Source organism: Lonchura striata, chromosome 4 (assembly GCF_050655825.1).
Source record: "Lonchura striata isolate lonStrDom1 chromosome 4, ASM5065582v1, whole genome shotgun sequence".
Taxonomy (NCBI): domain Eukaryota; kingdom Metazoa; phylum Chordata; class Aves; order Passeriformes; family Estrildidae; genus Lonchura; species Lonchura striata.
The window spans coordinates 44,082,445-44,097,352 of NC_140706.1; the positions used below are offsets into that span (position 1 = coordinate 44,082,445).

Here is a 14,908-nt window from a genome sequence, read left to right on the forward strand (position 1 = left end):
TAAGGGATGTTTTCAGATGAACCTTCCATCTTACTTGCCATCTGAAATGGCATTTTCCATGGCCCAGTGTCCTTCCTCACCTGTAATGAGGGTTTCACTGGAGGCTTATTAAAATTACACATAGGAGGCAGCACAAAGGGGATTTTTTATTCTTTTGTGACTGCTTCTTCTTGTTTTTCTTACAGCATTGTGGTTAGAGGCTTTAATTCTCTGGCAGATGGTATACAGTATGTTTTTTCAAACCCTCTACCTTTTGGGTCTAGGATACACTCTGTTCTCTGACTGCAAAAAGCTGCTAAAAAGCTACTTTTTCTAATTTCTGAATTTAAATTCCATTCCATTTGTATTGCACAATGTCATAATGATTCAGTTTTGTAGAATTCTGTCTTACTTCCATAGGTTATCTTGTCCCATGCTCTTTTTAAAATACTAACATGCAGTTTTAGTGCTGTGCTGCAGCAATCCTTGTGAATTGTCTATTTTAACTCGGGATTTCAAATATAAATGTTGCTTTAACATTACTCATGGTTATCTCTAATCTCAGTCTTGTAGCAAAATCTGTTGCAGAGTTCATCCTCTTTTGTTTGTGCTTTTTATTTCAAACATGTATTTTGTTGGAAAGTGGCAGATGATATAATACCTGGATTTTTTTTTTTTATTAATCCGTGCTTTTCTAAAGAACTTAGTGAAGTGTAATATTACCATTCAAATAGGCAGGTGAGAGCCTTGGAGATCAGTAATTTGTACCTTTTCAAAAGCCGCACTGCCTTGCTTTGTCTTGGAATTTATTATGCTTCCCAAGTATAATGTGACATACTGAATAGGGCAGGGGGTGGGGACATTGTCTTCAGCTGACATGCTGTTATCAGCGGGACTGTGTTTCTGGACACAAGATTTCACAGTCATTGGTTGTCCGAAGAAAGCCTTTCCATCTGAGGATTGGACAAGAAGATGCGTCAATTTGCTGCCCGTCTCCAAGGTACTGGTGATGCTGCCTCCACAAGCTGGCTAACGTCACAGCTCCATCACCCAGCGGGGTGTGGGCTTTTTTCTCCTCTTCTCTGTTTTAATTCTGTATTTGCTTCCTACTGCATTTCTTAATCTGTCTTCTGCCAAATGCTAACAGCATGATATTTTGCAATCATTTAGGTGAATACAAGAAGGACGAACTCCTGGAAGCTGCTAGGTGAGTGCTGCTTAGAATATAAAACATATTTTGGGGGTGGAAGCAGGCGAGGAAAAGGGGTTTTTAAAATAGTACTGTTTTGTCATTGCCTTTCCATGAAATGCTGCAAGCAAACCACTTAATTAGCATAAATCTCTTCAGACTTTAGTCTGGTATAAATGTAAAAGCCTGTTTATGTAATTGAAATCCCCCACTATGGTGGTTATAAGGTTAATATTGAGTTTTTGCTTTAAGCTGCTTAAATCCTCTTTATTGTTTTGTGACTGTTCTTTTTAGGGGCAATTTAAATATTGGAATCTTTTTTTCTATTGGTTTTTATTGCTACCATAGGATGTATTTTGAAAATAGGTTTTATCAGAACAGAGCATAAGGAAGCCTATACAAACGGTGTAAAGTTCAATTGTATATTGCAAAGGTGCTTTTCATCCTTCCTTCTGACTGCACAAGACCAATTTATATAGACTGTTAACCCTTCTGAAAATTCTGGGTATGGGTATATAGTTGTTTCAAATGTTATGGGCCATATGCTATGAAAATATGTTAAATTCAGATAATTTATTTTGACAAATGGCTTTCAAAGGATCTGTAAAATTAGAAAATGGAAATATGAGATTAAGGAGAGAAATTGAGGTGCTTTTGTATGATCTTTTGCAACACATTTAACTGCAAATGTAGTATTCTTTTTTGTATTTACCCTTCATTTTAAAATGTTCAGAAGATTCTTTAGCCATTCAACATTCTCCCTGCCACAGTACAAATTTCAATATACTATACTTTGCAAAATACTTACTGAGGAGATGGATATCAAAGAGCTCTGCCCTTTTCCCACCCTTTCCATAATATTCTCCTCATTTACAGGAGTGGTAATGAAGAAAAGCTGATGGCTTTATTGACTCCTTTAAATGTGAACTGCCATGCAAGTGATGGGCGTAAGGTAAGTTAATACCTGCTTTATATTTCAATTATTTAAGAAAGGCCAATTTAAGCATACTGGTAAGCATAGATGTATAAATCAAGAGAATGTATAGTGGGGGGGGAACCTGTGATGCATTTTCATCATAAAATTAAATGCTGGTACACTTGACACTGGCAGTTGTGACAGATTAAGTCGACAGACATGGGTTTTGTGTGTATCTTTTAAATTGCAAACCCTGGTCTACATGTAAAAGAAACTTTAAGACTTTTTGTAAGAAAAACAGAATGTACTGTTGCAGATGGATAAAATAACTAAGGGAAGAAAGTTATTATTTGTATTTGAACATTGTCTGGGTGAGGTGCTTGTTATTCAGCTTAGCTCCTAATACACTGCCACGTAGACTGGCACTGTATTGCTATGTTTAACACCTTCTGCATTTTCTTAAATTTAACATAATTGTTTTGACTTTCTCTGGCGGAGATGTTTGAATGAGTTAAATTAAGAATTAGGCTGAAACTGGAGGAGGGAAGAACATACGGAGTGAGAAGTAGATCCTATGATTTTTGATGTTTTGGACTTCGAGATGATAGTCTGTCTAGACTGTTGATTTACAAATGTTGGGTGGTGGGGCTTTTTTGGTTTGATTTGTTGGTTTGTTTTTTTGGTATTTTTAAACTGTGTACCAGAATGTTTTTAATATGTATCTGTTAAAGTCTTTTACCTGTAACAGTACATCCTATTTTTGGAGAGAAAAGCATGGGAGTGATTTCTTTTATATTTTTTTTTCCAATGGAGTCTTTTTGGCATAGTATAAACCTCTGCCCACCCTGGACCTGTTGTGGAACAGCCCAGTTCCACTGAAATTAGTAAAGACAGGCCAGTTTACACTTTTGATTAAAAGGTATGTTGTTACTGATTATAAAAAATACAGCTCCATTTTACAAAAATTCCTGGGTTTTATACACGTTTTAAAATGTTTATCAATTGTAATGTCTACCATACATACTATGTGGTGGAAAACCCAGCCAGTTTTTTGCTTATTTACATTTATAACTGACTGAAAGTTGATGCTTCTTCCAGGTTTTGAAAACAATTGATTTTATGAACTGAGGACAGGCAACTGAACAAGGGCTTTATTTAATTTAGCAGTGATGGAATTGATGAAAGACTCCCCACAGTTTAAGATTAAACATATTGCCCATATTTCTTGAATTTCCTTTTCCTTTTTTAAGACTTTGCTGTTTAAGTAGAAATGTGTTTAGGTATTAATAGTGCCCTGTGTTATAATTAAATGGGGTGGTGTACAGCAGTGCATTTCTGAATAATTGAACCCCCATCACTATTGATTTAAGGCCAAATGCAGAGTTATGACTTCTGTCAGCAGGGCAAAGAATGAGCTCTTGCAGATGTTTTCTTGAACATTTATCACTTCAAAGTAACAAAAAAAAAAATACAAAGCTTTTAAAATTCGTATTGAGATAGCAGAAAGTATTTATGTATTATTGCGGCCTCTGAATTAGAAAATTTGTGCCCAAAGCTTGGAAAGCATATTGCAGTTAAAGCTCCTGTGTGTGGACACTTTGAAAATGTGTTTGGTTGGTTGGTTTTGGTAAGTGCACTGGTTTTTGAAACTGCTTTTAAGATACCTTGCTGTTGATATTAATTAGCTTTTTAAAAATTATGTCTAACAGATACATCTTTTTTCTACCACCACATATGTACAAGCTATGGAAGGTTTACTAATGTTTTGTAGTAAGTGTGCTATATAACTGTTAAGTATTTAATTTGTAAAGCAAAGCTTTCAGGTCCTGTCCTAGTGCAAGATGACTTGGGGTTTGTTAATTTTAAGCAATGCAAATTAAGAGAGCTTGTAAATGGAAGTCTCCACCGGTGTAGCTGCCTCTCATTGGTCTGCAGTGATTTCTACTAGCTGAGAATTTGTGCATTTTGGAAGTTGCTTTTTGCATCCCTTGATGCTTTTAGTAATTATGTTTTGCAGATCTTCTGAGCATTCAAGCCTCAAACTTAGGACAGCATAAGGCCACAGTTTTAATGCAGCTCTCAGGGCCAGGAATGCAGACTCTGCGCATTGGCCCGAGATTCTCAGCATCATGCTTATTCTGCAGCACACCTGTACCCACCAACTCTTTCCTCAGTCTGCTTACCTCTTGCTTCAGTTTGTGCATTCCTTGATTTTTCTGAGATGTCCAGCTCTAGTCTAGTGATAAGGGAATGCTTAGCTGTGTGGGTAAAGAAATTGAGTTCCAGTACTGAATGGGTAATTATTTTTTCTGTATTAGGAGATGATAGTATTTTTTCCCCCATACTTGGGGGTGCAACTGCATTCAGTTTACTTTCCCCCCCGCCCCAGGGGATTTTTCTGTGTCCCATGCATACTAACACCTGGGGTTCTGGATTTCTCAAACACCACATGTGCTGTGAAATTGTGCTTTATAGAATGGGTAAAAGAATTGGAAAACTCGGACAGTATCTTGCTGGTTTGAAACCAGCTAAGGTTGAAAATAAAAAAGATTTATTGCATTCTGGGTGCTGCTTGCAGCCTTTTTGAAAAGTGTTGACAGCCGGAGTCTGATTCCTACTGGACAGGATTCCATGATTCTAAAACAGTTACATCTGGTGCTGATAACCATTGCTCCATCTATTTATTTAGCATAGAGGTCAAGACAAATAGGAATGAAAACCGAACTTCCTTCTTCCCCTCCAAAGTCACAGTTTAGGTAGGTTATGGTCATTGCAGAAACGTTCACATTACTGAAGCTTTTGAGCTGTTGTCTGAAGAGGGAATATATTCTGTGTGGCTTCTCTTACCATTATCTTCTGGAGGGAAAAATGAAGGAGTGTGCAAAACAAAGAGCAATTTTAAACATCAGCTGAAGCGTTCCTGCATACCAGGGATCCTGGTAGTTTTTGGGGGTTTCTGACTTGTTACAACAGTCTCTACTTGCCTAAAGCAGTGGCAAGAGACAGGTTTAAAATTGTACATGTAATGGCTGCAGGTTGAGTAGAAGCACTTAGTCCACTTATTTCCTTCAGGAAGCTGATGTGAACACTTGAAAGCTGTTTAATGTGTTTAAGGAAGAAATTGATGTTGCCTCCATTTTAAAAATGCAGAAGTATCTGAGCTGATAAGAAAGCATTGGTTTCAGCAATTCAGATAAGAACTCTTTTCTACAAGATACTTCCCACATGACTAATCATAGCTTTCCAAAGGGATCTGCATCCAACTGACATGGTAGCTATTAGCAATAGGAGGTTGGATTTTTGGTTGTACATAATATCCTGCTCCTGCACTGCATTATACAGGCTCAGATCATGCTGGCACTAAAATACTCAGGTATTGGTTGAATAAAACCTTTTCATATGCAAAGGAATCCAACTCCTCTGGTAAGGAGTTATGCAAAAGACAGTTGTTTGGGTGGTCTTCTCAAGGTGCATGTCTTGAAGTAGGCCAAATATCTAATATTTTGAGCTCTTAGAATCATAAAAAGTCATTAACTAAAAAATAAAATGCTTGCTTTCTACTTTGAAGTAAAGTTTCTGTTGTGGCTGGATTTTCTATTTACATTTTGTATCAACTATATGAAAAACAGAGAATACAATGGCATTACCTATAGCAGTGTGATCTCAGGTATTCAACTTGAGGCAGGAATTGCTACCAGAGGGCAGGACAGAATTAAATTCCTCCACAGCTACATTGTTTTCTGTCCTGCACCTTCCCTCCCTACATCCTTCCTTGGAAACTAGAAATGTTATTTTTGCAACAGGTGAATTGGGGATCCTGCAAACAACACACCTCAGTTTTTCCTTGCATGAGACCATCCAGTACTGTGGATAATGTAGTGATCCCATGGGGAAAAAAAATAGGCAATTAATTAAAATGCCATTTCTATCGTGCACGTAATTCTACCTCACTTACTGTCACTGTTGTCTTCTGACTTGTAGTGTCCCATTGTTTGTTCCCAGTTTTTAGCCCTTAAGAACTCCCACTACCAGTCTTTGGTATTTTGCTTCTGCAATGCCTTTGTTACTACACATTTCCAAACTACCTGTTGACAATTCTGGATCCAAAATACCAATAACAGGCTTCAGTATTTTGCTTCTGCAATGCCTTTGTTATTACACATTTCCAAACTACCTGTTGACATTTCTGGATCCAAAATACCGGTAACAAGCCTTTTCATTAACCTTTGTGAGTCATTGGAGACACACTTGCCTCTTGGTTTTGACTAAAGCTGTTGCTTAAGCCTGTTCTTTCCTTCTGTAGGGATGTTAGTTTTTCTCATGCATGGCTTCATTCCGGTTCATTGGCACAGGGTTCAGATGTAAGAAATCCAAGTGTGAGAAGGTCTGCAATGCAGTGCTGAGTAGCAGCATCCTTGGCCTGAGGTAACCACTGCAAAAGATCTTGAGAACAAAGTGCCCCTCAGCTTTTGCTATGTGACATCCCTGATACCAAGTAGCATTGGTAGTAAGTAGTAGTTGGATGAAATTACAGATTGTTTCCCTTGCTTCCTCTGCACCTTTCTCTCTATTGCGAGGTCAGCCTGTAAACAAAGGGCTGGTAAAGAGAAATTAAATTCTAACACAATCAGGTGAGTTATGTCTCCTCTTACCAGGGAGACTCCAATTTGCTGCTGGTAAATGAATATGGCAACCCTTGTTCCACAGCGCTGGTTGTTTGCAGCCATTTTCAAGAAAAATCCTGCAATTGGAAAGAAAATTGATATACCTTCCAATTTCTGAGTCTATATGGAACAATCGATCCACATTTTCACAAGATTTCACTTTACAGTTATTAGACCTGCAGACTTGGGTAGAGGTTTAAATTCCCTTGTAATATTCTTGGCTTTAGGAGCTGGGAGTTGAAGAAAAATGCCACGTACTGCAAGATGTAAACACATTGTGTGCTGGTGAAACAGTAAACCTTCAAAATTGTGTGCATTTTTCTTGTGCTGTGGAATAAAAATCAAAATAAATACTGCATAAATCCATAGGTCTGTTTGTTCTGTAAATCTGTGTCATAGAGATTATATTCAGATGGGTGTGGGATATATTTTTGAAGAAACTATTTCATATACAATAAAAAAAATTGAGTATTAGGCAAATGTACTTTTCTACAGACAAAAGTTGTTTATTTGAGCAAAAGACTTGTGAACAGATAGCCAGTGTAAGGCTTTGTCATGCCCAAGGGTATATCTGAATGTCAGTGTGGACTTTACATGTCTAGAGTTTTTTGTCTTGCCTAGTTTCACAATTTGCATTTCATCTTTCTCAAAGCTTTATGAACTCTTCTGCTGGTATACATTGTTTGTGTGGCTTGTAACTACAGTCTCTACTCTTAAGGCTTATCTACAACAAAAAAATAACCAACTAGTGCAAAGGAGAGGAGCAATGGGGTAATACAGAATAATAGTTAACTGTGTATTATTCTTGGTTCAGAATGAGTTCCTTCTCCTTCATGAATTTGATAAAATGAAAATATTAAAATTTGTTTCATGAATTGTCATTTTGTTTCGGAAAAAAGACAGCTCCACAAATTCAAAACAGTTATTTCAGAATAACTGGATAGACAAGCCCTTGCTAAATCAGCTCACTTGCTGCTTACTAGCATAAATGTCAGTCTGGTTTTCATGAAATGCTATAGATTCAGTTTTTTGGGTGGGGAATGTGCAGATTTTGGGTTCTACATTTGTGGTCCTGCAAAGATTTGCCAGAAGTTTCCTGATGTGCAGTTACAGCACTGTGGAACTGCAGTTGTCAAAATAAGCAATAACCACACAGGCTGTTAGCTGATATTGGCTTGTGTAATGCTCTGGCTGATGGCTTCTGGACACTGCAGTCTTTGTTGGCACTGAACTTGTGTGTGTTTCATGAAACACGTGTATATCAAGGTTTTATCTAAGGGTGTGAGCTGGTAGATTGATAAATAGAATTACAGAACATCCTGGCTTGGATGGGACCTTAAAAGATCATCTAGTTCCAGCCTCCCTGCTATGAGCAGGGACACCTTTCATTAGACCATGTCAAATAGTTGAGTTAAATATTTTAAATCAAATCCTGCACTCAAATTTGAAGGTGTTTTCTGGATTTAGTCAATGGTGTACTGTAAAAAAAAAAAAAAACAGGTGACATTTCCAACATTACAAGAACATTACAAAGCAAGTGTCATAAGGTTTGTGTTGTGCCTTGGGCAGAAGTGCCCAATGCCATATACGTACAAAGAACATTAAAAAATGGTCACAACTGTGTTTTGCCTTTAAAACACTATTTTATTTCTTATAAAACTATAGTTCCCAGGCTTCATGCATGTTAGAAAAAGTGACAAGTTATTCACTTTCTTATGCTGTGATCCTATTTTACTTCTGCCAAGAATGATCAAAATGGGTAACACAAGAATGCTTCTGCAGACTTTCTATGGTATAGATGACTTGGCTTAATTTCTATCCCTGATGTCACTTAAAACCTTTTATATCCAAAGATGAATAAAATGTAAAACTGATCTACTTGCCTTTAAGTTTCTGTTAGAAGATCTTAAATATTTTCCCTAAAACATTTCAGTGAGTATCCCTTCACGTATTATTTGCAGTGTACTCTGTCATGTCCACAAACAGAAATTGTGCACCAAAGGACTAGGAAGAAATTCTTTACTCTGTCATCATTCTCTTTGTATTGTTCTCTAAAATTCAGGAAATCTCATTTGTTAGATCTTAATTGATGTGCTCTTCAGGAAGCCTCAAATGTGTTGAAGGCATGGGGTTTTTTATACCTGAACTGTTTTTCCCCTTGATGATTAGCTTCACACAGGAGATGACTTCCCGCATTAGGCTATTACCCATCTCTTGTCAAGAGAAAACAAGTCAAACTGGCAGATTTGGGCAGAGCTGCCATGTAATATTTTATGCACATTAACTAAAAGCTTTGTTCTGGTTTTGGCTCCTAACAGCTCACAGAGCATCCAGAAGCTGAGTACTGATATTTCTTCTACTGTGATCTCAGGAGTGGAGCCCTTCCTTCACAGAGCTTGCTGAAATTGTTTTAAATTGAAATGCAGCAGCTCAGTCCAGGGACTGAGTGAATGACTGGTTGAATATGGTTGACTGTAGTGAATGCTGTAGGTGATATTTCTATGCTTGGTGTCACTTTCCTCTCAAAATCCTTGCATGTGAGCATAAGAAGTACTGAGAAGTAAACTATATGCTTTCTTGTTGCTTTTTGCTTTGGAGTGTGGTACTTTGTGACCTCCCCCTGTTGTGATATGTTGTACACTGAGGACCTAACATCATCTTCCTAATAAACCATTGGTGAGGATTTAGTTAAAAAACCCATTGAGTACCTATTGTAATCTGTCTTGTTGGCTTACCCTTATGCATGTGCTTGTTGACTGCTTCAGAAAACCCAAGTTTGAAATGTAGTACTTCTTTTAACAGTGTTTGAATCTTCCCAAGCAGATTGTGTTATGCAGGTGTTCATTAATTCTAGCTGTTATTATATTGTAGTTATTATATTGTAGTTTTACTTGTACAGACATCAAGATTACAGGCCTGTATGTAGTTCCCCAAAATGTGTACTAATGATGGGTTTGTAACTTCCATGTCTTCACATACCAAAATAATCTTAAGTGAAAGTCATGTACAACCAGTAATTCACCTATTTCATTCTCCTGTGCTCTCTAGAGTGGATCTAGTTTGGTCCTGGCAATTTGTTGATGTTCATTTTGGTTTATGGGAATGGCTACCTCTTCTATGCTTAATTTAGTTTCAGAGAGATCCTTTGCCAAGCTTCTCCATGCTCCCAAATATGCATGTGCTCACTCACCGGGATTCTGGAATAAGACTTACTCTTTCTTTTAAGATGTATACCATACAAAAAGTTCCTTCAGTTCTTCACAGTGCCTTCTTGCCTGTAAGACCTCCATTTCTTGCCCTGGCATCATTTAGCCCCACTGAACTGTCTGGTGCATTTTGTGCTCCTAGTTGGTTGCAAGAAATTATGTCTAGTTTGAATCCATTTCACTGGTTTCTACTTAAACTGGTGTTGCCTGTCTGCTTGTTTTTTCATCTCTAAATTACTGGTGTTTGTGGTCCTTGTGTTTTTCCCCAGCCTGTAAATTCAGCTTTTTGAATGTCCTCTTAATTCTCTAAAAGTTTACTAATTTTTAGCTTGCTGTTGGTCATACTGGCTTCTTTCACTATATCAAGCCCTTCTCAATAGAAGGTATGCATTAGCAAAGCATCTCCAGTATTATCTTCACTAGTTGTTTCTGTGCTGTCTGTAAGGACATAATTTTCTTACCTTCCAATTCTAGCTTAGTTTTAAAAACTTGCCCTTTTTTTCATAGCTCCACTTTATGAAGGTTGGTGCCTCATGTTGGATTATTTTAGCAAGCGTTTCCCCTGTGGATGAGTTGAATCTGAGTGTGTTATAGCTGTATTAAAGACAGCTTCTACTGAAAGGTTTTGCTTCAGGTGTTACTTGGTACCATCCCAGTAGATACATTTACCTATGTGGCGTTTAAAGGCACTTCCGCTGTAGAAGAATCACTGATAGCACCCAAACATTTCACCTCTTAGGTCACCCAAAGCCCTTGTGTTTTCTGCCCTTGCTGCCTCTCTGATTTCTCCCAGCACATCAGTTATCACTTGCTCATACAACCCCATCATTGACTTCAGAGGTTGTATGGATAATTTAGAGTGATCAGTTTAGTTCTAAATGAAAAGAACTGCAAATACTCATGTGCAAGAAGAAATGTATTTACATAACAATTTTTAAAATCATTGTTTGAGTTGACTGAGCAGGCAGCAGATGAAGGATAGAAGGGAAGGAAAAAGCCAAAATGCATTGTCATTGATGAACATGAAAATTTAGATTTGATTAGTCTTTTCCAAGTAATATTATTTGTGACTACTTATCAAAGAAACTTATTTCTTACAAATGAAATACTTCAGAATATTCTAGTAATCATTGCTTTTCAATTAGAATTACAAGATAAATTTTCTGCCTTTTTCCCTGTATTTTGCAAGACTACTGTTCAAAAGGAATAGTGAAGGATATTTGATTGGATTATAAAGTAATTTAGTTCTAAAATTTGCAAATTATTTAATGCAAAAAGACCATTTTGTCTATTTAATTTTATTAATCATTTTATATTTAATGTTTTAATTAAATTCCAAAATATAACGTGTGCTTATTTCCTACTCAGCACTAGAGCTGAAATGCAGTCAATATGCAAGTGTTGTTCATAACAGTTTCTTCTGACCCAAGTTTCAATAAAATGAGTGAAGTGCTAATTTGACAGAGAAAATGGTCAAATTAATTTATTCCTTCTTAATAATGAGAGGATATTATGAACTGAAGCCTGGAAATTTTCTAGTTGGAAGGGGAAGGTGGGGAAGCAAAGTAAATACATAAAGGAGAGAAGTAGTAAAAATAATAAGATAGGTAAAAAGAAAAGGGAAATAAAGGATTGTTAGTTGAGTGTAGTAGGAAAAACATTGATGTACACACAGACTGGGGCACGAGAGGCTGGGGAGCAGCGCTGCAGAAAGGGAGCTGGGGGTCCTGGGCCATGGCATTGAATGTGAGTCATTGTGCCCTGGCAGCCAGGAGGGCCAACCCTGCCCTGGGGACATCAGGCACAGCTGGGCAAGGGAGGGATTGTCCTGCTCTGCTCTGCACTGGGGCGGCCTCACCTCGAGTGCTGGGGGCAGCCCTGGGTGACACAATATAAGAAAGACACTGAGCTGTCAGAGAGTGTCCAGAGTGGGACAATAAGGACGGAGAAGAGCCTTGAGGGGAAGCTGTGTGAGGAGTGGCTGAGATCACTTGGTGTGCTCAGCCTGGAGGAAAGGAGACTGAGACCTCACTGCAGTCACAATTCCTGGTGAGGGGAGTAACAGGGGCAGGCACCGATCTCTTCTCTGTGGGGACCAGTGACAGCACCTGAGGGAATGGCCTGAAGTTGTGTCAGGGGAGGTTTAGGTTGGATATCAGGAAAAGGTTCTTCACCCAGAGGGTGGCTGGGCACTGGAACAGCTCCCCAGGGAAGTGGTCACAGTACCAAGCCTGACAGAGCTCAAGAAATGTTTGGACAACACTCAGGCACCTGATGTGACTCTTGGGGATGGTTCTGTGCAGGGCTAGGAATTGGATTTCAATGATCCTTGATGGATCTCTTCCAACTCAGGCTATTCTATGACTCTATGAAAGATTTTGACAGAAAGTGGTAAAAGAAGAGAATGCAACAGCAAAAAAACCCAGCAGTTTTGGTTCTCTGGTGATTCAGTGTGCATCTTCTTCACATTGCTAAAAATGGCTATGCTGGACATAATGATACTGTGAGTAGCTTCTGTGTGGTGTTCAGCCATATCTTCAAGTCAGCATAGATCTCCTTTCAGTGTTAAATAACATTAGCCACATTCCTTTAGGAGAAGAGAGTGGATCTTAAGTGTAATTTTTTCCTTATGTAGCTCAGCAAGCCACTGTTCCTCAGCTGTCAGTATCTATCACCAAAGAAACAGCATATACTCCTCTGCTCCTCTGATAATCCATCTCAAAGTTCCTTTTCCTGTGTCATTGAGTGCTGCCAGAGATGTATTCTGTGCTTCTGAATCTGGGAAAACTACAAATGCTGCTTCATGGTGAAAGCCCCAGAATTTCTTTTTCATTCTGCAGTTCCATCCCCAGCTACACCTTCATCATATGCATGTAGAAATGGAAGAGATTCTTGTAAAGATCAGTTTTCTGAGAATACTATGGTTTTGTGAGAAGTGTTACTCAATTTTTCTGACACATCCTCTGTGGAACTGTTTTGCCAAATGGTGTCTGAGATACATGTGTATATATAGAAGAGTTTCAGGGAAGGGAGGAGGTGTTGCATTTAATTCTTGTTTAGGAAGAGGTCAAAGATTACTAGTGTCCCATTTATGGGATCTGCTGTTTGTGAAATTCTTCAAAGATCGATGGTGTTCTTATTTACAGACTGAAGTATCTCTCTGAGCCCTTTACCTTGTTGCCCCTAGCCTGTGTTTCTAGGTTTGTTTCTGAAAGTGGTGACAAACCCCTGCAGCACTACAGACTGAGGGCAGAGGGGCTAGACAGCAGCCAGGCAGAAAAGGACCTGGGGATGCTGGTTGAGAGCAGCTGAATGTGAGCCAGCCGAGTACCCAGGTGGCCAGGGCCAGTGGCATCGTGGCCTGTATCAGGAATGGTGTGGCCAGCAGGACAAGGGAGGTCATTCTTCCCCTGCACTCGTCACTGGTGAGGCCACGCCTTGAGTGCTGTGTCCAGTGTTGGGCCCCTCAGTTCAGGAAGAATGTTGAGGTGCTGGAGCAGGTCCAGAGAAGGGCAACAAGGCTGGTGAAGGGTCTGGGGGACAAGTCCTCTGAGGAGCAGCTGAGGGAGCTGGAGTTGTTTAGCCTGGAGGAGTCTCGGAAGAGACCATATCACTGTACAGCTGCCTGAAAGGAGGCTGTAGCCAGGTGGAAGTCAGTCTCTTCTCCCAGGCAAGCAGCAACAGGACAAGACAACAAAGCCTTAAGCTACACCAGAGGAGGTTTAGATTGGACATTAGGAAGAATTTATTCACAGAAGGAGTGATCAGTCATTGGAATGGGCTGCCCAGGGAGCTAGTGGAGTCACTTTCCCTGGAGCTGTTTAGAAGGAAACTAGATGTGGCACTCAGTGCCATGGTCTAGTTGACGAGGTGATGCTCAGTCATAGGTTGGACTCAATCTCAAAGGTCTTTTCCAACCTAGTTGATTCTGTGATTTCCTGTTCTACCTTATTTTAACCTTGAGATGAAGACACTCCAATTATTTCTTTGTCTACTCCTGTGCAAGATCACACTTGTCATGCTGTTGGTCCTTCCCTACACTAGGCACGTAAGTGATTGAAAAAGCTTTTCTCTCATAAATCTCCTGCTCCATTATTTGTCAACACTTAGCCCAAGTTGCAGTACAACAGGGTCACTGTGATAATGTGTGGAACTAATGCCAACCCTTGTCTTGTGGTCTTAAAGGTTCAGATATACAATCAGAAAATTATGTTGTCTCTCAAAGGTCAGATCTACTAGAGAAGCATTCAGTAGTCAGTTGTTTGGATAGTACATTCCCCTGAGAAGGAATAGATTTGAATACTCACTGGATATGAGGAGCTGGTCTGGCACCCAAGCAGTCTCTTCCAAATGAGGCCTTACTCTGTCAGTGTGTACAGTATTTTTATTCTTCTCTTTCTGTGTTTTTGAACGCTTTTCCTTGAGTTTGTGGACATTCTTGCCCATTGATGCTCTGCCCTAGCACTGCTGTGTCTGTGCAATCAAGCTGGTTTTGTCTTTGCTGGTTTACAGCTCAAAACACTTGGTTCCTCACCACCATCACCCCTCACCTGCCAAGAGATCATTTGATATACCAGACCTCTAAATTAAGATACTGTTTGACTTGCAGATTCTGAATTAGTGAGCTGTTCAGTTCATTTTCCCCGTCATTAGCTGTTAGAAAGCAGTATGTGAAATCTGTGACATGATATTTTTTGGAATTTTACCATACTAAGCCTGTCCAGTTCAATAGTCTAATTAATTACTAGAGTCTGTATTCTGAAGATGAAGCAGTTAATTTACTACTGAAAACAGTGGAGTGAGAAATGTCTGCCTTAAGCATTTTGTAATACTTGTCTTTAGGAATTTTGTTTGTAGGGGTGTATGGTTTTTTTTTACAGAAGAGTAAACTACATAAGTAGTTTAAGCTCTTCACCTCTGCTTATCTCCAGAGTTGCAGCTAGCTCATCTACAG

The 14,908-nt window shown here is 39.0% G+C and overlaps 1 protein-coding gene across 2 annotated transcripts in view; it reads left to right on the forward strand.

Annotated features, from left to right (window-relative positions):
- TNKS (tankyrase) overlaps nt 1–14,908 on the forward strand; it is a 125,383-nt gene that overhangs the window by 61,431 nt on the left and 49,044 nt on the right. For both annotated transcript variants that reach the window (XM_021532595.4, XM_085578087.1), the window contains exons 4-5: nt 1,150–1,186; nt 2,045–2,120. In XM_021532595.4, coding sequence (XP_021388270.2) covers nt 1,150–1,186; nt 2,045–2,120 — 113 coding nt within the window. The remainder of the gene's footprint in view (nt 1–1,149; nt 1,187–2,044; nt 2,121–14,908) is intronic.